The sequence below is a fragment of the Hemiscyllium ocellatum genome, chromosome 17, assembly GCF_020745735.1.
Source record: "Hemiscyllium ocellatum isolate sHemOce1 chromosome 17, sHemOce1.pat.X.cur, whole genome shotgun sequence".
NCBI classification, from domain to species: Eukaryota; Metazoa; Chordata; class Chondrichthyes; order Orectolobiformes; family Hemiscylliidae; genus Hemiscyllium; species Hemiscyllium ocellatum.
Genome location: NC_083417.1, coordinates 56,990,113 through 57,013,692, shown reverse-complemented (window position 1 = coordinate 57,013,692; position 23,580 = coordinate 56,990,113). Strand labels below are relative to the sequence as shown.

The 23,580-nt window shown below is 39.1% G+C and overlaps 1 protein-coding gene across 2 annotated transcripts in view; it reads left to right on the top strand.

Moving 5' to 3' along the window:
• Positions 1-21,716, top strand: part of nup93 (nucleoporin 93) — a 131,672-nt gene extending 109,956 nt beyond the window's left edge. For both annotated transcript variants that reach the window (XM_060837777.1, XM_060837778.1), the window contains 13 exons: positions 742-899; positions 1,399-1,564; positions 3,047-3,140; positions 3,695-3,886; positions 6,783-6,909; positions 8,444-8,516; positions 8,893-8,937; positions 10,890-11,006; positions 12,954-13,072; positions 18,837-18,954; positions 19,534-19,617; positions 20,722-20,850; positions 21,488-21,716. In XM_060837777.1, coding sequence (XP_060693760.1) covers positions 742-899; positions 1,399-1,564; positions 3,047-3,140; positions 3,695-3,886; positions 6,783-6,909; positions 8,444-8,516; positions 8,893-8,937; positions 10,890-11,006; positions 12,954-13,072; positions 18,837-18,954; positions 19,534-19,617; positions 20,722-20,850; positions 21,488-21,598 — 1,533 coding nt within the window. In that variant the 3' untranslated portion in view covers positions 21,599-21,716. The remainder of the gene's footprint in view (positions 1-741; positions 900-1,398; positions 1,565-3,046; positions 3,141-3,694; positions 3,887-6,782; positions 6,910-8,443; positions 8,517-8,892; positions 8,938-10,889; positions 11,007-12,953; positions 13,073-18,836; positions 18,955-19,533; positions 19,618-20,721; positions 20,851-21,487) is intronic.
• The last annotated feature ends 1,864 nt before the right edge of the window (positions 21,717-23,580 follow it).

The window sequence follows — 23,580 nt, the reverse complement described above, 5'->3', positions numbered from 1 at the left end:
GGTGGGAGTGGGGAGAAAGTAGCATAAAGTACAATAGGTGAATGGCGGTGGGGGATGGAGGTAATAGGTCAGAGAGGAGAGTGGAGTGGATAGATGGAAAGGAGGTGGAAAGCTGAGCCAGTTTAACCTAAAATAAAACTCAAAGTTCATCTGACTGGTTCATAGGATGAGGGGGCCTTGAGGAAACGTTGGACAGACTGCTCCTGTATTTCTCGGAGCTGAAATGAATAAGAAGTGATCTTATTGAGATATTAAGATTCTGAGAGGAGTTGATAGAATGGATTGTAAAAGGATGCTCCCCCTTGCAGATGAAATCAGAACTGGGGCATATAGTTTGGAAAATAAAGGCACTTGCATTTAATATTGAGATTTTTTTTCTTTTTGACGGTAACAAATCTTTAGAATTCTCCTGAAGGGAACTGTGATAACCGAGACATTCAATATTTCTAAGACAGAGGTAAGACGATTTTTGATTAACAAAGGCATTGAAAGATATTGTGGAAATGAGGAGGAATCTAATGGTGAGACCATGGACAGATCAGCAATGACCTTATTGAATGGCAGAGCTTGCTCAATGGATCAAGTAGCCTTTCCCTGTTACTAATTCATATGTTGGTACATTTTGTAGATTGTTGGATAGAATCCAGTGATAACAATACTTATTGGTGGCTGAAATGTTTGTATTATAAAAACTCAGGAGCAGAAATTTCAGTGTACATATTTTTTTATTTTCAATTCTAGGATGGTGAGGTTGAAGGCCAGCCTGTCTGGGCCCTCATTTACTACTGTTTACGTTGTGGAGACTTAATGGCAGCGCTGCAGGTGGTGAACCGTGCACAGCATCAGCTGGGGGAGTTTAGCAACTGGTTCCAAGAGTATGTTCAGAGTGATGACCGGAGGCAAGTACCAATTTCTAACAATCATTCTTGAATAGTACATTTTAAAATTGATGCTTGCTACCTACCTAGTGGAATTGTGAGGAGGCTATTTTTAAAACAAAAGATTTTTAACGTGCAGTATGCAAAGATGCATTTACCCAGATTTAAATTTCTTTTGACCTAGATCCGTCAAAAACTGAAAGGGTGTTGGGCACACAATATAACTAATTCTTTGAAGACACCTTCTCTGAGATTCTGTAGGGGATAAATACCAGTGTGGAGAGTGACCCTTTGTAGACCAGCATTAACTTGAATTGGAATAGTTTTCCCCATTTATATTTCAACAGCGTGATGGAAAAGTCAGGAGGAAAAGTACTATATAGCTCAGCTAAAATGACTGAATATTTTTACATATGAATGACGAGGTTGAAGGTTTAATGTGTATTTACTTATACATACTCAAAATGTTGTTCTGCCTCTAGGCTTAGCTTTCTGTTTGAACTTACATTGTGTATCCTAGATTGCCTCCCACAACAGAGAATAAACTTCGGCTACATTACCGACGTGCTTTGCGGAACAGCACAGATCCATATAAAAGAGCAGTTTATTGTCTGATTGGTCGATGTGATGTTACTGACAACCACAGTGAAATAGCTGATAAAACAGACGACTATCTCTGGTTAAAGGTATAGGCACTCACTTCATTCTTTCCCTACCGTTCTCATGTGGCTGAAGTGTTGACTATCCTGGTGTCACAGGTTTTACTTGGGTATTATCTAATCAGTTCACCTCCTTCAAGGCTTATGACCATTGTCCCTGTGACTGCTTAGTTCAAAATTCTTGGATGTATGCAGATCTGTAATTTCATTGCAGCCTTGTAAAGTATTATTCGACAGTGGAAAATATGGAGACAACAATGTTTCAATTTCAACTACAATGTTTGATGTGATTGTGGCTATGTTTGCTGAGCTGGGAAGTTGATTTACAGGCGTTTAGTCCCCTGTTTAGGTGGCATTGTCAGTGCTTTGGCGCCTCCTGTGAAGAGCTGTTGTGTTGTGTCTTCTGGAATTTATTTGGTTCTGTTTCTGCTGTTTCTGGTTGTTCATTGTCGTGGCTGGTATATTGGGGTCTAAGTCAATGTGTTTGTTGATGGAGTCAATGACTGAGTGCCATGCTTCTAGTAATTCTCTGGCTGTCCGCTCTTTAGCTTGTCCTAATATCGTTGTGTTGACCCAGTCGAATTTTTGGTCCTTGTCATCTGTGCGTATGGCCAATAGGGACAGCTGGTCATGGATACTGATTGCTAGTTGTCTGCCCTATTATACCAACCCAACATACCAACCATTGCAATGCACAACCGGAAGCAGCAAGATTGGTACCAAATAAATTCCAGAAGTCGCAGTTCAGCAGCACTTCACAGGAGGATCCAATGCACTGAAGGTGTCACCAAGATGAGGGGCAAAATGCCTGCAAATCAACTTCCCAGTTCAGCAACTATACCCACAACTATGACTACCAGCATAATGAGTTACAAATCTTTACATGCACCTTGAATGCTTGTTTGAGTTAAATTGTTTATTAAAACAGTTTCAATTTTGGAAAATGAACCAATTTATTATCATGCTTGGTACCAACAGCAGAAAGCTTAATTTAGGCAGACTAAGAATCTGAAATATTAATAACCTGGAACAAGCAATGGAAATTGGAACTGCAGCTTTACCTGCAATATTTTTTTAAAAACAAAGTTACTTTTGATTGACTTAGGCAGTGAAAAGAGATATCTGAAATATCTTCGGCAATCATTTGAAGCGCGCTTTCAAATAAATACAGGAATTAAAGATGTGTTGGAGCACAATTATAAAAGATCCTGAGTGCTTTTGACTTGTGCAGTGTTGATCTAGTTTCTTGAGCACAGCCTGCTTGGTTTAACACCAAACTGGTTATTTAGTGCACAATACTCTTATGGGTTTGGTTTTATTGTTGGACTGTTGTATCTGGAGAATTATCCTACTTGGGGCCAGAAGGCCCAGGCTCAATTTCTACCTGCTCCAGAGGTATGTCAAATAAAGGTTTCTATTCCCTACATGTGTTATCCAGTGAGTAAATTTCCGATTTCGGCTGCAACTTTTATACGATGCATTAATTGTGTCCTTTCGTTACGTTTTCAGCTTAATCAAGTATGTTTTGATGATGATGGTAGCAGCTCTCCTCAGGACAGGCAAACCCTACCACAATTGCAGAGTCAGCTGCTGGAAGAATATGGTAAGCTTCCGGCGCTAAACACTTGAATTATCAACCCAGCTGTTTATTGGTCCTTAACAATTCTGGTGATTGGTTTACTTAAGTCTTTGTGTTGGTCAGTATACCAAATGCTGTAACTTTAAAATATTGTTTGGTAAGGGATTTGTTTTTTTTTGTAGGAAATGTCTTAACTTCTGTAAATCAATATTCTGTTGCTTCTACGGGGAAGGTAGATATCACCTGCAGCAAAATTCATTTATCTGATAACTAGAAAGTGAATGCTTGCTGTAAGGTGTTCTTGACAGTTGCAAGGATTTTGGGTCTTTAAACAGTTCATATAATTTTTATTGATGTAACTATTTATTTATGCCATCTCTCAATTACAGCTTTACTGTGTTTCTATTTAGGATGATTCGATAATTATATCAATTACAGTAAGTGAATTGTAGAGATAAATGCATTATTCAACTTCTGTATTAATTTTCAATGTTCTGTTAATTGTCGATCCAGAAAGCTACAGTCATTTCAAACCTTTTATTATGATCATGCTCTTGAATGTATTGTTCTTCCTCCAGGTGAAACCCACTTTGCAGCCAACCGGCATCCTTTCCTGTACTTCCAAGTCCTTTTCCTTACTGCCCAATTTGAGGCAGCTATCGCCTTTCTCTTCCGCATGGAAAGACTGCGTTGTCATGCAGTGCATGTGGCCCTGGTTCTTTATGAGTTAAAACTACTTCTGAAATCCTCTGCTCAGAGTGCACAGCTGTGTAAGTACAATGCTAGAAATGTCCTCAGTAGGCCCTTTAACTAGTTTGTGGTTTTCTTCATTGTGATTCTCCAGTTAATATTTTAAGTTTCAGAATTCAGCCTACTTAATAACAAGAGAATAATAATTGAACATATGAGCAGGTTTAGTCCAATCAGACCCTTGTGATTTTACTGAAACTGCATTTTGCACCTTTAATCTAATACCTTCATGCTCTTTCTTAACAAAAATCTCACTTAAAAATGGCAATAAGCAGTTTTTGGGGGGCAGTTTCAAATTTCCACTATACTTTATGTAGAAAAGGACCTTTTGCTTTTTTCCTTTGAATGACAGAATTATTAGTTAAAATGATCATTATCTTCCAGATCCTTTCATTAAGGTAAATAGTACCGTTGTGCTACCCACTAGTTGGCCTGTTGATCCACTGGACCAAAGTTATGGTGTTGATGTTTACAGTGAATGAGAACTTCATTGATCAGACAGCTGTCAGGGATCATCATTTACTGAGAACATTGCCTAGTCATGCACCACTAAAAGCTGCCCACATCATGGCCACAGAAGCGCAGGCCAGGTTAAAAGAAAAAGTCAAATTATCCACATGTGTAACAGGAAAATCTGGATGTTGTAACAAAGGAACAGCACCATGCTCTACAGTCCCAAGTTGTCATAGACATTTCCGCACCTTTTTTTAAGTTTTCAAGTCTGCTCCACTTCCAATGTTGATTGAAAAGAGCCTTCGATTGGCAGAAGCAAATGATCTACTCTTTCCCCAGCTTTTTGCATGTTAACAATTATGAAATAGTTCAATTTTTCAATCCCCTAAACCACTCCTGCACTTGTCACTATTCCTAAGTGCAGGACAGTAGCTAATGCAGTGCTAAGATACTGACACAAAGAAAATTATTTTTATCCAGGGATTATGATCGCTAAATTTTTTATTAGCCTAATCAATGTAGAAGCTCATGTTGATTTGTTTGGTGTACCACTTTTCCTCTTTGGAAAGCTCCAGTTAAAAACCTGTACTCAGATACCTAAACTGTTTTTGCTGTTCCTTTTATTTGGAGGATTATGGTAGCTGAATTGTAATTAGCTTACCAACTCAGGAGTCGTAATGATCATTTGTACACTGTACATCAGAACGCTCCAGTAGAGCACCATTTTAAAAAAAACAATGCGAGGTGCAAGTCTCCCCCACACACGAGCACCATTCATAGTAGGTTATCATTCTTGAGATCTTAATTAGATCATCCTTTAATTTTGTAGACTTGAATCTGTTATTCTAACTTACACCTTTTAAGCTGTGAGTGCAGTCACTAGACTGATACATCTGAGGTCACTATACTTATCTTGAAAATAACTCCCCAGGAAAAGAAGCAGAGAATTATCATAGAAATGAAGCTTTGGCTCAAGTATTTGGGCACAGGCAGTTTAGTTCTAGTCCAATTTGTCACACTTTTCCTATTGCTGCTTTTTATGCTCACTTGGGGATTGGTACTCGAAGTACACTTGAGTATTTTATTCAACTGGCCATTGGATATTTGAGTCTGTATGGTGACAGTTTGTAGTTATTTGACAGTAGGTAAGTGTTGCTGGATTTAGAACACTTATCAGTTTATCACGTTTCTAAGTTGTGTGTTGCGGCTAATTGGATTGACCATATTCGAGTTCAGTGACTTGGTATAGACCTTGGTATTGATCTTGGGTTCTTCATACTTTGTGTGGCTCACCCCTTATTGCTTTAATCATTTCAATAATTTTGGAGATTTCTTCGTATAATGACATGTATGTTACTGCCAAAGGGGGAAAATTATAAAATCACAAAACACTTGAATACAGTCAAAACAGTTTTATCTCCATATTCTTAATATGACTTGAAACTCGAGGTGTCCCAGTTTAAATTTCAGGTACAGAATAATGTGCTATTGCTCCAGTTTATCAATCCAGTGATCTGGCTGGATATCTCTTCGCAGTCAAATGATTTAGGAACTAAAGAAGTCCTGAACCAACTTAATCCTTATACAATTAGTCTAGTTTGTTCAAGAATCCTTGTGTATGTTTCATTTGCTCAAAAGCTCAATAATGAAATTTTCAACATTATTGTAACTTAGGATTTTTTTCAACTCTTGTTCTGACATCTATGTTGTTTGCAGATGTCTTTGTAACATGAAGCAAAACTGTTTGTTCCATCATTTAACTTTCTCTTGGTACTTTGAAAACCAAAACATTTGTTCTAATGGTCGATTTCATAATGTACGACTCTACTCAGTACAATATTTCCTATAATTTATAATGTGGAGAAAGTCATATTATCTCAACTTAATCTCTCAAAATGCCAACAGTGGTATACCTTGAGTTTGATTTCCTAATGTTTAGAATCATAGAATCCCTATGGTGTGGAAGCAGGCCATTCGACCCATCGAGTCCTCACTGAACCTCTGAAGATCACCCCACCCAGACCCACTCCCACACCCTTTTATCCTTGTAACCCTGCATATCCCATGGCTAATCCACTTACCCTATGCATCCCAGGACACTATGGGCATTTTGGCATGGCCAATCCATTTAATCTACATATCTTTAAATTGTCAGAGGAAACCAGAGAACGTAGAAAAACCCAGAAGGACACTAGAAGAATGCAGATTCCACGCAGACAGTCGCCCGAGGGTAGAATTGAAGCAAGATCCTTGGCACTGAGGCAGCAGTGCTAACCACTGAGCCACCGAGCTGTCTAATTTATACTAGTTTGTAGCTGGCATTTCATGTTCTCTTGAGATTTTACTGACCAGTCATATACATTTTCAGTCATATACTGAATTTCACTTTTTAAAATTCTTTTCTGTTTCTATGTTGTTATTATTTTCAGTCATTTATATTTGAAATTTATAATCTTCTAACAGTGAGTCAGGACAGTGCTGATCCCCGTCCAATGCGACGCCTTAATTTCATCCGCCTGCTAATGCTGTACACCAGAAAATTTGAACCCACTGATCCTAGAGAAGCACTCCAATATTTCTATTTCCTCAGGTAATATACCTTCATACCTATCTATTGCAATCTAAGGAAAACGCGGGCATAATTTATGCTCTATTCCTTTAAGCAAGTTATGAAATGCTTAAACAGCAAAACAATTTTTAATTCATTTGGGATAGTTTCAATTGTGGAAATCCAAATGTGTATTTAAAAAACACCTAACCTAGTCAGGAATAAACTAAAACCAAGGCTTTTGGAATAGTAAACCATTTTTGTTAAGCTGGCCTAACAATGTTGTGTCTAAGATACCTTTTTAATTCAGCTACTTCTTAATAAGTTTCTCAGACAATCAATTACTGAAACAATTATTTAAACTATATTGAATGTAGCAAACCAAATATGACACCTCAACTAAGCATGTTAAGCCCCACAACCTAACTTGATGATTCCCCAGTTGAAGGTGGAATTTACAATTTCAGCCAACAGCGTTGATCTCTAGATGAGTCCAGGTTCAATCCTCGTGGAGAGGTATACTTCAAAGTTCTGCTGCTAAAGATTCTTAGAGATGAATTTTTATGCAGTTTTCTGTCCTTCAAGTTTACTGTGTGACATTATTGATGATCCTTTTGACTCTTCCATCCACAATATTGACTACTCCTCTGAAACTATCAAATCTGCAGCTTGCCTTCTTATCAGAAGTAGCTTTCCTGTTTCTTGTTACGTTCGGCATTAACCATCTGTTTGAAGACACACAAGTCTTCTGAGATTAGCTCCATAAATTCTTTAGCAGGGCAATAACTTGTCCTTGTGATATAAGGCAGCCAGTCATGAAGCAGATGTCAAAACAGTTTTGTTCATGTCGTTTTGTCTCTCTTTCCCAGGCATGACCAATTGCTTTCAATTCCTGGATAACGATTTGTCCTTGTCCCTTTTGCAGTGTATTCCAGACAGTGTTATTATTGATCCTTGCAATCTGTGAACAGTTGTTAAAAGTTTTGAAGTTTTCAGTAACTCAACAGCTTTCAAAGCCATTATAGCCTTTGTGTCTATTTATATCATATCTTCATTTTTAGAGGAAGATTTAGGGCCAAAAAATGATAAAAGGTGCAGATATTAATTATTTGAGCTTCTTGTCCTTGGCTTAAATTAATGGTCACAGAAGGCGATCATTAGTGGTGTCATTACTACAAGTTGGTTGGAAAATGACCATCTGTTGCTCAATAATGTTTACCCTACAGAGAATTTCCACAGGATTTAATATGGTTGTGGAATTATGGAATAAGCATATAGCTCTTTGGGTTTGTAAATTTTGGGTGTGTAGTTGTTGCAGATGTTTCTATTTGATTTGAGAATTGAATATAAATTGATAAGCAATCTCAAGTCACATGACTGAACCTGCATGTTAAGATGCTAAAGATCATTGTTGGGGTTTGATCAGTTGCACTCACAGCCAATGGTAAATCAGAATAAACTAAAATGCTGAAGACAAAGGGCAGGAGAAGCTAGAAATTGGCTTTCAAACCTGAACAATTCGCTCTTAACTCAACTGTCACATTGGATCGACACTTATGTTTGCTGTTTCTAACAGGAATGAGAAAGACAACCAAGGAGAAAACATGTTCATGAGATGTGTCAGTGAGCTTGTCATTGAAAGTCGTGAGGTAAGTAATGCACATACTGAGACATACTGCAAAAAACTGTAGCATGGTGCATTTTGTTTAATTGCTTGCTTGCGTACACATGAATTTGAAGCAGATATAGGCCACTCAGCCTCTTGAAGCTGTTCTCCCTTGCATTAAAGTCATGGCTGACCTGACCACTCTACATTCCTGATAACTCTCGACAACCTTTTACTCTCTTGCTGTTAAGGATCTACCTACCTCTGACTTTAAAATATTCAAAGACTCTGCTTTCCTCACCTTTTGAGGAAGAGTTCCAAGGGCTTGCAACCCACTGAGAAAAATATTTTCCTTGTCCCTGCATTATACGGGTGATTCCTTATTTTAATCAACTTTTTTTTTTATCCCTTGTTTCTAGTTTGACATGCTGCTTGGGCGATTAGAAAAGGATGGCAGTCGAAAGGTGAGATGAGTTTTACTATGGTACCGGATATTCCTTTCTTTTTCCCTTGCTATCTTTAAATGTGTTACTGATGTGTAAGAAGGTATTTAGACTGGTCAGTTTCGCTGCATCTTACTGCATAACGTAGATATAAAAGTTGCCTGTAGTCCATCATTGGATCACATTGGTGGTGCTTGTTCTGTTGCTTCTTTCCCTTCCAGTTTCCTGCCTTTATGATTTTTCAGAGAACAGCAACTAATGCTCAATACAAACCTATGGATATTGGCAGCATTCAGGCTGCATGTCCAAGCAGATGTGGCAGGTCTAGTCAGAGAGTTTAGACGTTACTACCGAGTCTTCTGACCTTCTCGCACTCATGCAGTGGTGTTTGCTCAGTACCAGAAGGGCCATGGATTTTTGTTGCCACTGTGCAAGCCTTCCTACTACCCTCTACACTTTACAAAACAGTGTATAAGGAGACTCAGGACTGACATGCATATCGCAGTTCTAATTCAACATTGAATAGAAATAGAAGCCTGGCTTAATAGCTCAGTAACCTATCGATTGGTATGAATCTGTTGAACCATTAATGTACATGGTGATCTATTATTACAAGATGAAGTCACAAGGGAAAGGGAATTCTCACTGAATATGCATTTATATCAGGTGATCAACTTTATGGAGAAAATGTTATTTGCTGCTTTATTTTCATAGAATCCCTAAGTGTGGAGGCAAGTCATTTGGCCTGACAAGTCCACACCATCCCATCCACATTTTTCCCTGTAACCTTTCATTTCCTGTGGCTAACATACCTAACCCACACATCCCTGAACACTGTGGACAATTTAATTTGGCTACTCCATCTAACCTGTTCACCTTTGGACTGTGGGAGGAAGCTAGAGCATCCGGAGGGAACTCACGCAGACACAGGGCGAACATGCGAACTCCACATACAGTTGTCCAAGGGTGGAATCAAACCCAGGTGCCTGGCGCTGTGAGGCATCAGTGCTAACCAGTGCACCAGTTTGTCTATAATCAATAAAAATGTAGTATTTTTGTATTGTCAAATGGCCATTAATGTAAACTTTAATCCTATTAAGAAACCCTATTCTGTGTAACAAAAAACCTTATCCTGTTATGTATTGATATTGCACTATTATAGGATCAATATAGTTTTGTCAAAATAACTTTGGCCAGAGCTTTAATTTGGAGTTATTTATCTTGGAAGATGTCATGGTTGATAGATATTTTAAATTGTCCAGTATTCTCTACTGGTAAGCTGAATATGTGTATTTTATTGCATCAGTCTTAAACCTTGCACACCTGCACTACTCTGCAGTAAGTGTGAAGCATCCTCTGGGTAAAATTATTGACTAAACAGGGATTCTAGCTCTGTAGATTTCTCCATTGTTTATTTTAGAGACTGCTTAGCAAGTTGATGTGTTTCAACTATATATATGGTTGACCAAAAAACTTGCTTAGTACACCTATTTTCAAGAAATGCCTGAGTACAACTTTTGCAGAATCCCAAGTGTTTAATTAGGTGTTGGAGCTAAACTGTTTCTTCAGTAATAGTATTGTGAAGTGGTTGTGAGAAAAGTTTCATATTTTACTTGAACTCTTTTTAAAAATGTATAATTTTTTTGCACTCTGAAAATGCTTTATTGGAATTGATTTGTATTCAGTCCCCCAGTGATTGAGTTAAGCAATTAGCAAGGCTTAGATGTAGAGCAGTATTTGCTTCATTCTCACTTCAATCTGTTTACCCCCAGTCTCAGAAGATGAGCAGTGCAGCAGCAGAGATCACAATATTTCCATTTCCTGGGGTAGATTTTCAGTTACTATCCAAATGTGGTTTCTTTTCTAGCTTTGGTACCTGGTTGCTGTGGAATATTTCAACAGATTTATGTAAATACTTGAAGCAAATTACAGAATGTCATTTCTCACCTCTTCAATTTTCTTTCCTTGCACAGCCTGGTGTAATTGACAAGTTTGCTGGTGACACGAGAGCTGTCATCAGTAAAGTAGCTTCAGTGGCTGAAAATAAAGGCCTATTCGAGGAGGCTGTGAAGCTTTACGACTTGGCTCAGGTAGGCAGGACCTACAAAGTGTCTAAGTGTACTATATGTGAAATAAATGAGATGTCTGCCAAACTGCATTCAATCTATAGTGGTATAGTATAGATTTTATAACTGCTTAAAATTGTTGGGATAAATGTGCAGTGTGCAATTTGTATTTTCTAACTTTTTGGAATTTTTTTGTTTTGTTTTGCTATCCTTTCCAGTTTAGAATTCCCCAGATATTTTGATTTAACACTCTATGCTCTTTTCGGTGCCTTATGTCAGTTTTTCCCAGCTTGGGAGTGAGGTATTGGAATGGAGAATGAGTGGGTAAATACTGAAGGCTCAGCCACTAACTGTGCAGTATGTCTTGCAGTGAGAATTAATTTTATTGGTCCTTCTTCCTACCACTGTGTTATTGAATAGTATCTTAGATTTTTATACAGAAGCTCTGAGAATAAGTGAACTGTTCTATCTGACTGTGTCCTTGCCTACTGGTGAACTGGTTTGTTGTCCATCTAATGCCCTGTGTACTATATGTTGAAAATACTGAAAATGTTCTGATACAGAATCAATTTTAAGAGTATTTAAAATACATTTTAAATTATAACTCAGTTTTCATCAATCGGACATATTTTTTGATTTGTCTTCTCATTTTTCTAACAAGGTAATCTAGTCCACCAGTACTCTCCCTGACATTTATTTGGGTGCTTGGCCTGATTAAAATAATTATCATTGGCATCTCACCATTTTGAATGGAGACACAGACAGACATAATTTACTAGTGACTCTCCAGTTCACTTAATTTTAATAGTGCAGTTTGTATGCTTCACTGACATCAGTTTTTGCAGCCTTTAATTTTCCCAGGTATAAGGATCTAAATCTCACAAATGATCATTAAAGGTAGACACCCTTGGCAGAGCTGACTCTGATGTTTCTTGTGTCCCTGAACTTTGGAATAGGCTGTAATTGTTTTCCAGAGCGGGTCGGTTCCTCCGCTGTATATAGCTGCACACTTATTTCAGTCCTTTTCACCAGGAAGGCTCCATCAGCTTTAGTAAAGTGTTAAAGCACTGAGTCTGCTATTTGTGAATTACTATAATAAGAGCTTCTTCAGTTGGTTACAGGCATCTGCAATCATTCTTCTTTTGTGACCCGTAGAGAAAGCATGTTTTACATTTGTGCAGCAAGATCCATGAGGTTGTTAAGCACATGTGAGCCATACTCAAACAGCAGACTGTTGGAGCCCCTGTGCATTGTGCCAAAGGATATCAGAACATAGTTTTGTGCCTGCACTTGGCTATTCCCAGCTCTCCATTTTCCCCGTACTGCTGTGGACTGATTGTGAAAGCAGGCAAGGTGAAGGAATTACCACAAATTATCCTGGTATCTGTTTGTCACTAGCAGTAAGAAACTGGGGCCAGTTTGCTCTCGCCTACCCACTTTATAAATTTGAAAGAATGACCATGATTGAGACTGCTGGTGAAATGGAAAGACAAAAATAAAACTCTGCATTCTAAAACTGGCCAATCACCACTCTTGGAGTCAGTTTATCTTTATCAATGTCGGCAGCTGATGGGGTAAAATTTTCACTTCCATTTTGTGGAAAACCAGTAATTGTGACCTCCTTGATCTGGATGCAAATTCAAGTCATGACTAGTCTCCTGCTCCGGTTTACTACTGTTTGTTAAAAGTGAAAATACTTTCATGATGTTGCAAAGTTCCAGTGGTTGTTACAGGGCACAATTATACAAGCCTTTAGGGCTTATGGCTGGACCGTAAAACTGGTCACCTCAGTATTCCATATCACTAGAACATTCTGTTGTTTTATGTTATGGCATTCTGCCATATTTATCATCTGTGGCAGGCACAGTCGAGAGCCTAGTCAACCAATAGAGCAAAGTTATCTATCACAATTTTATATATAAGGAAGCTTTTAACCAGTAGATTAATATTTTGTTAACATTCTGTCTTTAGAATCCAGACAAGGTCCTGGAGCTAATGAACAAACTACTGAGCCCTGTGATACCACAAATCAGCGCACCCCAGTCTAATAAAGAACGATTGAAAAACATGGCACTTTCAGTAGCTGAGAGGTAAGAGTTGCAGTTTCTATGGATAGTTCTGTCTTTACTGTAACTCCTGTGTCAAGGTAATGGAAAATGCCTATTTAAAAGTAGAGTGTAAATTATTTACCAATGCATTATAACTTTTTCTCCAATGTCCCATTGAAAATGCATTGCATGCTTGTTCAGTTGGGTTTAATTATCTCAAGCAGCTCATAAGCATATTTTGAGTTGAGTTTTCAGCAATTTAAAACTTATCTGATTTAAAATGGCTAAGAATCGATTTTTGTTTTAAAATAAGGTGACTGTAAGGAAATGTCACGTTGTTCTTCTTAATGCTTGACCTGTCAATATAGACCACTTTTAGAACAGGTCAATAGCTTGGGCTCTATATTGACCTGTGGTAAAGCTTAATTGCGAAGCAATTCTAGATTTTATAACATACCAGTAAACTAACTACATTCAGTAATTGTAGTAATTTTTCAAACAGTTCATGCCAGTGCTTGTGTATATGAAAAGATTTTGTTTCCACACAGAATATATTTCTTTAATTTTTCCTAAATTAATTTACATTTCCAGATTGCTTGTTGCATAAAGAAAAGCATCAAAAATAATTTTGAGAAACAGAGCATAAAATTGTTTTGATAGATCCATCTGGAGAACAGGCGCTTGTTCACATGGCTATGTGCAGGCTAGCTATGCAGTAGTGGCAAATCCAGGACTTATTTAGAAAAGTAGGATTGCAAAGGCTTTCGAGGAGAAATGAGGGGTGAAGGGGTTTATTGACTTGAATTCTGCAGAGGAAGGTCTGAGTGTTTGAAAGCATGACTTAGACACTTCACTCCACTCCTGGTAGGAGTGGCTAGAATCAGGTGCGCAAAAGAATTGAGGGGTTTCTGTGGGTTGTAGGATAGTGCCTACCTTTTTGACTAATTCTGTCTCTGCAAATTACCAGCTAGTCTCCAACTTTTGATGTTTGTGCATATAATTTTCAACCAATGCCCTTTTTACTGTCATCCGGCTGTTTGAGACTCTGTTCTCGGACTGAGATTCTATTTCTGTGGACCAAGTTGTAGCTGCAGAAATGCTTCAATAACATAAGACCATAAGACATAGGAGTGGAATTAAGGCCATTCGGCCCATCGAGTCCACTCCGCCATTCAATCATGGCTGATGGGCATTTCAACTCCACTTACCCGCATTCTCCCCGTAACCCTTAAATTCTTGATATCACAAGGAATTATCAATCCCTGCCTTGAAGACATTTAGCGTCCCGGCCTCCGCTGCACTCTGCGGCAATGAATTCCACAGGCCCACCACTCTCTGTCTGAAGAAATGTCTCCGCATTTCTGTTCTGAATTGACCCCATCTAATTCTAAGGCTGTGTCCACGGGTCCTAGTCTCCTCGCCTAACGGAAACCGTTTCCTAGCGTGCACCCTTTCCAAGCCGTGTATTAACTTGTAAGTTTCTATTACATCTCCCCTTAATCTTCTAAACTCCAATGAATACAATCCCAGGATCCTCAGCCGTTCCTCGTATGTTAGACCTACCATTCCAGGGATCATCCGTGTGAATCTCCGCTGGACACGCTCCAGTGCCAGTACGTCCTTCTTGAGGTGTGGGGACCAACACTGGACACAGTACTCCAAATGGGGCCAAACCAGAGCTTTATAAAGTCTCAGAAGCACAGCGGTGCTTTTATATTCCAACCCTCCTTGAGATAAGTGACAATATTGCATTCGCTTTCTTAATCACTGATTCAACCTGCATGTTTCCCTTTAGAGAATCCTCGACTAGCGGTCCCAGATCCCTTTGTACTTTGGCTTTACGAATTTTCTCAACGTTTAGAAAGTAGTCTACGCTTTTATTCTTTTTTCCAAAATGCAAGACCTCGCATTTGCTCACGTTGAATTCCATCAGCCAATTCCTGGACCACTCTCTCAAACTGTCTAGATCCTTCTGCAGCCTCCCCACTTCCTCAGTACTACCTGCCTGTCCACCTAACTTCGTATCATTGGCAAACTTCGCTAGAATGTCCCCAGTCCCTTCATCCAGATCATTAATATATAATGTGAACAGCTGCGACCCCAACACTGATCGCTGCGGGACACCGCTTGTCAACGTCTGCCAGTCCGAAAAAGAACCTTTTATCCCAACTCTCTGCCTTCTGTCAGACAGCCAATCCTCAATCCATTCCATTAGCTCACCTCGAACACCATGGGCCCTCACCTTGCTCAGCAGCCTCCCATGTGGCACCTTATCAAAGGCCTTTTGGAAGTCTAGATAGATCACATCCACTGGGTTTCCCTGGTCTAACCTACTTGTCACCTCTTCAAAGAATTCCAACAGGTTTGTCAGGCATGACCTCCCCTTACTAAATCCATGTTGACTTGTTCTAATCAGACTCTGCTCTTCTAAGAATTTAGAAACCTCATCCTGAATGATGGATTCTAGAATTTTACCAACAACCGAGGTTAGGCTAATTGGCCTATAATTTTCCATCTTTTGTCTTGATCCTTTCTTGAACAAGGGGGAAACAACAGCGATCTTCCAATCATCCGGGACTTTCTCTGACTCCAGTGACTTTTGAAAGATCTCAACCGACGCCTCCACTATTTCCTCAGCCACCTCTCTCAGAACTCTAGGATGTATCCCATCGGGGCCAGGAGATTTATTAATTTTAAGACCTTTTAGCTTTTCTAGCACTTTCTCTTTTGTAATGGCAACCATACTCAACTCAGCCCCCTGACTCCCTTTAATTGTTGGGATATTACTCATGTCTTCCACTGTGAAGACTGACGCAAAGTACTTGTTAAGTTCTCCTGCTATTTCCTTATCTCCCATCACTAGGCTTCCAGCATCAGTTTGAAGTGGCCCAATGTCTACTTTTGCCTGTCGTTAGTTTCTTTCAATACATAAGAAACAATTACATTAATTTCTAATATTACTGGCTAGTCCCCCTTCATATTTGATCTTCTCCTTCCTTATTTCTCTTTGTTATCCTCTGTTTGTTTTTGTAGCCTTCCCGATCTTCTGATTTCCCACTGCTCTTGGCCACTTTTATAGGATCTCTCTTTTTCTTTAATACATTTCCTGACTTCCTTTGTCAGCCATGGCTATCTAATCCCTCCCCGGATAATCTTTCTTTTCTTGGGATGAACCTCTGTACAGTGTCCTCAATTATACCCACAAACTCCTGCCATTTTTGCTCTACCGTCTTCCCTGCTAGGCTCTGCTTCCAGTCTATTTTTGTCAGTTCCTCTCTCATATCTTCATAATTACCTTTATTTAACTGTAACACCATTACATCCGATTTTGCCTTCTCTCTTTCAAACTCCAGACTGAACTCTACCATATTATGATCGCTACTTCCTAAGGGTTCCCTTACTTTAAGATCTTTTATAGAGTCTGGTTCATTGCAAAGCACTAGGTCCAGAATAGCCTGCTCCCTTGTGGGCTCCATGACAAGCTGTTCCAAAAAGCCATCCTGTAAGCATTCCATGAATTCCCTTTCTTTGGATCCACTGGCAACATTATTTACCCAGTCCACCTGCATATTGAAGTCTCCCATGATCACCATGACCGTGCCTTTCTGACATGCCTTCTCTATTTCCCGGTACATGTTGTGCCCCTGGTCCTGACCACTGTTAGGAGGTCTGTACATAACTCACATTATGGTTTTTTTGCCTTTGTGGTTCCTCAATTCCACCCACACAGACTCCACATCATCCAACGCTATGTCATTCAGTGCCATAGATTTAATTTTGTTCTTAACTAACAAGGCAACCCCACCCCCTCTGCCCACCTCCCTGTCTTTTCAATAAGTTGAAAATCCTTGGAGGTTTAACTGCCAGTCCTGATCCCCCTGTAACCACGTCTCTGTGATGCCTACCACATCATAATCATTCACTATGATCTGTGCCATTAGTTCATCTGCTTTGTTACAAATGTTACGAGCATTCAGGTAAAGTGCCTTAATTTTAACTTTATCATTAGAGATATTGGAAGTCATAAGATATCCTAAGTTATCCTTCGTTTTTGCTGCATTCCCAGACTGCCTCGAGTTTAAATCCGCCTGCACATATGCTATCCTGTTGCTTATTTTTCCATTTAACTCCATACTCCCTGTCACTTTCACTTTCCCTTCCCCCGTCAACTCAGAAGTTTAAAGTCCTACTGACCACCCTATTTATCCTCTTCGCTAGAACATTGGTACCTGATCGGTTCAGGTGGAGACCGTTCCAACGGTACAGATCCCCTCTGTTCCAAAACTGATACCAATGCCCCATGAAGTGGAATCCCTCTTTCACACACCAATCCCTTAGCCACGTGTTTACTTCCCTAATTTTCTTATCCCTATGCCAATTGGCACGTGGCTCGGGCAGTAATCCGGAGATTATGACCTTTGAGGACCTTTTACTTCAATTTCCTTCCTAGAGCTTCGTAATCCCCAAACAGGTCCTCCACCCTAGCTTTGCCTATGTTGTTAGTACCAACATGGACCACAACAACTGGATCCTCTCTCTCCCGCTCCAATATCCTTTCAAGCCGGTCGGAGATGTCCCGCACCCTTGCACCAGGCAGGCAACACACCATGCGAGACTCCCGATCCGGCTTGCAAAGGATACTATCTGTCCCCCTAATTATAGAATCCCCTATAACCACTACTTGTCTTTTTGCTCTGCCTCTTGAATGGCCTTCTGTACCAACATCTCTTCCAACTTCCAACTTGTTGGTTCAGATGTGGCCCGAGGATCTATCCTTTGTCCTCTCATTTCTTACAGACATGCTGCTCCTCAACGACACCATCAAAAAGCATGCCATCTTTTTCTGCATGTATGCTGATGATGTCAGATTTTTTCCTCATCACCCCTCCACCTCTCTTCGCTGTCTCCAAATGAAAAGACTGCTTAGCTGTATCCAGTACTGAATGAGCACAAGTTTCTTCCAACTGTATCAGTGCTGTCATTAGTCCTAACCCCACACACCATCCTTTTCCCAAGCAAATGTCTGAGACTAAACTAAATTGTGGGTACTCTTGGCATCCTTTAATCTCAAAATGTGGTTCTGAGCCCACTTCTACACCATCACTAAAATCGTTGGTTTCTACTCTGTTAACATGATCCATTTCCTGCATCTTTTTTTTAAACCTCTAGGCCTGCCTAGTTAACACACTGCTGCTGGATAACCTTCCATGGTCTACTCTTGCAAACTTGAATTAACCCACTAATTCTGTTGTATCTGATGCCAAACTCCATTGGCATATTATTCCTGTGCTCACTAATCTACATTGGCTCCCATTTAAGGAATACCTCAAATTTAAAATTCTGATCTGTTTTCAAATCCTTCATGACCTCTCCCCTCCCTATCTCTAATGTCCTTCCATTCCACAATCCAGCAAGCTATCTATGTTTCTTCAATTCTGGATGCTTGATCATCCCATTGACAGCTAGTCCTGTAGCTGTTGAGGCCTGAGCTCTGAAATTCCCTTTCTAAATGTCTCTACCTCTGACCCCCCTCAGTTCTCCTCCTCTTAAAGCATTTTTTAGAACCTGCTTCTTTGATCAACATGTGGTTCTAAAACCTCTTGTGGCTTGGAGTCCAATTTTATTTTGGTACTATTCTGTAAAGCACCGTCAGATGTCAGTAAAAGTACTTATGAGTCGTTGTTGGAGGCAAGGAGATAATGTGATGTTTGGAGAATTTAGGCAAGATAAGCTGGCACAGACAGCACAGTAGTGATCTATGAAACACCAGCGTCCAGATAATGATTACATTTTCCTTTTTTGGTAGGTATCGGAATCGAGGTGTTGCTGCAGAAAAGTCAGTTGACAGCACTTTCTACCTCCTCCTGGACCTAATTACCTTTTTTGATGAGTACCATTCTGGCAATATTGACAGAGCAATCGATGTGAGTTCCTTGTGTTTCTTAAATTACAAGTGACTAGCTCTTCAAAGATTCCTTAACTAACTATGTGAAGCACTTTGAAACAACTGATGGTGTGAAGACAACTATACAAATACAAGCCATTTTTCCCCCAATTCCCCTTCCATAAACCAACAAGAGGATAAAGATTTATCACTACAAGCTATTTCTGCCCTCACACAGGATGCTCTCTTGTAGTTGAAGCATTAGTTAAGCAGTAATTTCAACAGCAGCCTAAGGAGGGCAGCAGTAACATGCTGCTCTTCCTCCCTGAATTCTGATTAATTCCATAGACACTCATACTAACAAGTTTCTTGTTGCATTTTCTGTAATGTTGATCAGGTTGATTTCACTGGGTATTTTTTCATTTAAATTATAACACAAACTCATACTTCTCTTACTCTCTCTAATGTTTAACTTCTATTTAAAATACCATTTTAAGCGACCTGTAGCCACTCCTTGATTATCCAGTCCTGTTTTCTGAATCTTGCCGTTTTCTCCATCAACTTTGTCATGCTTGATTTTAATGTTCTGCCTAACTGCGTTTGCCCTTTTTCCCTATAGGTCATGGAGAGACTGAAACTTGTGCCTCTCAGTCAAGAATGTGTTGAGGAGAGAGTGGCAGCTTTCAGAAATTTCAGCGATGAGGTGAAAAGCTTTTGCTGGGGGTAGTTTCCTTTAATACAACTGTGCATGATCCTTAAAATGATATGAAATTTCTGGCCTGTCATTGGGGTTATGTTGCGAAAGCTATGCATAATAAATTCAAAGTCCAAATTTCTGTAGCTGTTTGAGAAATATTTGAGAAGGGTCTGAATTTAACATGGCATAGAATTCAGTTATATTTGTTTTTGATGGAGAGACTCCACCTTATTTGTGATATCCAGAATAGTAAAAGATTGCAATGATTATGACTGGATTAATGCTGTTATCCATTGTCCATTCTGTTCTGGGACACGTGTCTAAATTCAGAAAGAATCTCCAGTCTGCTAATTGTAAAGGCCCTGTATGAAATAAACTTGAGCTTTCCTCTCCGGCAGAGGATTGTAGCATTAATTTACCTACCATTTGGACATTGTTGTTGAGGCAATCTGACGCGAAATATGCAAAATGGGGGAAAATTAAGTTCTTTTTGAGGGGGCTTCTCTTAGATCCAAGCAGTACACATTTAATATGCACTAAAAGATTTTTTTAAAATGCATTTATCCTAGTACTGTTTGTAAAATGGCAGTGAAAATCCACTTAATAACTTTCAAATGGAAATTGGAGAAATACTTGGGTAGCATACTGCACAGCAATAGGTGGTAAAGGACAGAGTGGGACTGATTTAAGTAAGCTTGTTTGAAGCTCACAGACAGGATAGGACAATGACAATGTTCTTTGCTGCATTCTCTGGTAGACCCCTTCACTGCTCACTCTTCTATCTTTCTGTTTGACACACTATTACGAAAAGCTCTCAATGGAGCTTGGTCATTAACAGCCTGTGATGGTAGCAGTTCTTTTTAAACAATTTAATCTGCAATATTATTGACATTAAGAAATCTGTTATGTAAAAAGTAAAATCTGAATGGCTACCATTTGTATCTCGGCAAAAGTGAGGACAGCAGATGCTGGACCCCAGAGTCTAGATTGGAGTGGTGCTGGAAAAGCACAGCAGGTCAGGCAGCATCTGAGGAGCAGGACAGTATTCTTACTGATAACATTTGTACAGCAACAAATGACATTGCTAATGAGCAAATCTCTTCTATACAGATTCGACACAACTTGTCAGAAGTGCTGCTTGCCACCATGAATATTCTGTATACCCAGTACAAGAGATTGAAGGGCAAAAGCCCAGCCACCCCAACCAGACCTCAGCGTGCAATGGAGGATAGAGACTCGGTAAGATTTCATTAGAGAGCTTTAGGATGTGTTTGAGCTGTTAAGAAATGTTAAACAATTTAAACAACATGATGTCAAACTTTCATTTTCGTAAGCAAGATAGAATTTGCTTTTGTAAGCTTCACAATTCATAAAAGAAATAGAGGGAGGCTAAATTTTTGGTGAGACATAACTGAATTGAACAGAAATTGCAGACCGAGGAATAGAATTCCAGAAGAAAATCTTCTTTCTCCATCAATATACCTATTTAGATACTTAGATGACATTTTGAGAGTATTATATGTTAATTTTAACTTTTCATGAGAGTAGATACCACTACTATGCCAATTATAGCTAGGAAAAGACAATGTGTGGAAACATGTACCACGAACCTAACAGCCATTGGTACTTGCATTTCAATGCAGGGAAGCAGACAGTTCGAGTGTCATTTCAAAAGAACACAAGAAATAGCACCACAGTATCGCCTGTGTGGTGCTGCAAGTAATATTTTTGTGGATGTAAAACTTTCTTTTGATTGAAATTAGTGAATTGTATTTTGCAGTAACAAATAAAAAAGTCCATCTTGCTGATTTTGTTTCATTTTGCTTGATGCCTTGATGGAGTATCTCTAACAGTTTGATTTGATTTTTTTCGTCAGCAACTCCGAAGCCAGGCACGTGCCCTGATAACATTTGCTGGAATGATACCATATAGAATGGCTGGTGATACAAATGCACGCCTAGTACAGATGGAAGTCCTCATGAACTAACAATTGTGGGGAATTCTAATATTGGAGCCATAACCCGGTGGTGTAATAATAGATTTTTATATTCAGAATTCTTTTTTGTATTTTTCAAATTGGAAATAAAATTATCTTTCCTGCTTAACTTATGATTTTTGGAATATTTTGTTCATTTTCATTTAAATACTTGGAGGTGAATCACAAACATTTGGTTTGAATTTTGGTATCTCAATAATGCACACCAAGAGACTGTGATTAATTTTATTAAATTAGACAGAGCTGTGAATTGTTTCATTAAAGTGTCGTCACTTCTTGTGATATAACGTTTTTTGACCAAAAATGTAATTGTCTTTTATTTTGATAACTTTTTTGATCAGTTGTTGGTTTTTGTGGATCATTTGACTCTGACCAATTGGCAGAAAGAAATGGGATTAACTACCTGAAAATTTTCTCTGAAAATTGGGTGACTGCTATTCTGTCTAATTTTCTTTATTAAAACGAAAGTTAGCCTTCTTGGGTGAGTTGGATATGAAATTTCAATGCTGTCAAATAGGCTCAATAATATTGCTTTGCCCCTTGATCTTATAAAAGCACTAATATGCCTCCTGTAAGAAACTGATTATCTTCAGGAATTTCATACATTCCTATAAACCTTTTGACACAGAAGCAGGCTATTCAGCCTGTCATCTTGCCCAACAATTTAAAAAAAAAATCCAATTAGTCCCACTTCCTTGCTTATTCCCCATGACTATTGGGGATATTTACTTTTCAAATGTGTCCAAACTTTTCATCGTCGTTTATAACAGTGCATGTTGAATTAACATGACTCATTTCAAAAACAAGCTTTTAAGTAAGATTTCTCCTAATTTCCCCTCTGGTTAGACAAGGAGCAGTCTTAATGCTCTTAGTATATTTGTGTTTAGATGCAGATTGAACAAGAGTGGCTGGCAGAAGCTTGGCATCTGTCCTGTATTGCCACCTTTAGCAACATTCTTTGCTTCTGCTGGGATGCTACTACAATTTGGAAATTTACTTGAGGGTTCTTATTTCTGTCAACTTTCATTGTCGGTTCATTTCCCTTGCCTTCCTGAATGCTTTGACTCCTTACTGACAAATCTACATTGTGGTGAGCCTTGCAATCTCTGCAACTTATCCTTTGGTCCCAAGCTTGGGTGGTTATTATTTGTGCCTTGTGAATAAATGTCTGGCTAATAGGGCATGTGCAGTGTGCCCCTGCACAGGATTCACTGAATAGACAATAGGAGCAGAAACCATGCCTATACTTGCACCCCCCACAAATCTCCTCCACCACTGACTTCCAAACTGGGATGCCAAGGATCGTTTTACACCTTACTAGAGCTTCAAATTACAATACCTTAAACTGGAACTAAAGCTCAGAATTTTCCCGAGTTGTGAATTCCTGCACTCTACTGTACAAACTTCAAAGTTATCTGAGAAGTGTCAATTAGTATTATGAAGAATATCTTGGTTTCAACCTTTCAAGGTAAGATTCTGCACTAAACTGGCCTAGTGCTGAAGAACATTAAACTAAGCTGTAATCTCGATCTGACAAACTAAAGACTGTTCAATGGAAACTGCTTTTAACTTGAATTCACTTGTGTATTTTAGCATACGGAGGGATGTATTTGATTATATTTTTCTTACATTTAGAAAGTTTTTTTTGCCTTTTTATCTTTAAGTGAATAAATAAATTTTGTTCAAATAAAATGTGTATTTAGTTAACCCCAGTTTTATAGCCGCCCTGGGAGAGACTTGTGGAAATGTCAGGAGAGCTGGATGACGTGCCATTGCCATGCGAAACTTGGTATCGGTGCAGCAGCTGGTGTTGTGAATCAGGCCGGTAAAAAGCAACTGCTACGATCCGGCTATTTCACAACACCAGGGTTGCTTCATACCACTGTCTTCAATGCAAAATCAACTGCTCTGAAAATATGTACATACCACATGGTAAGTAGAAATCACAAAATTCTGCTTGTAAAAGGATGTTT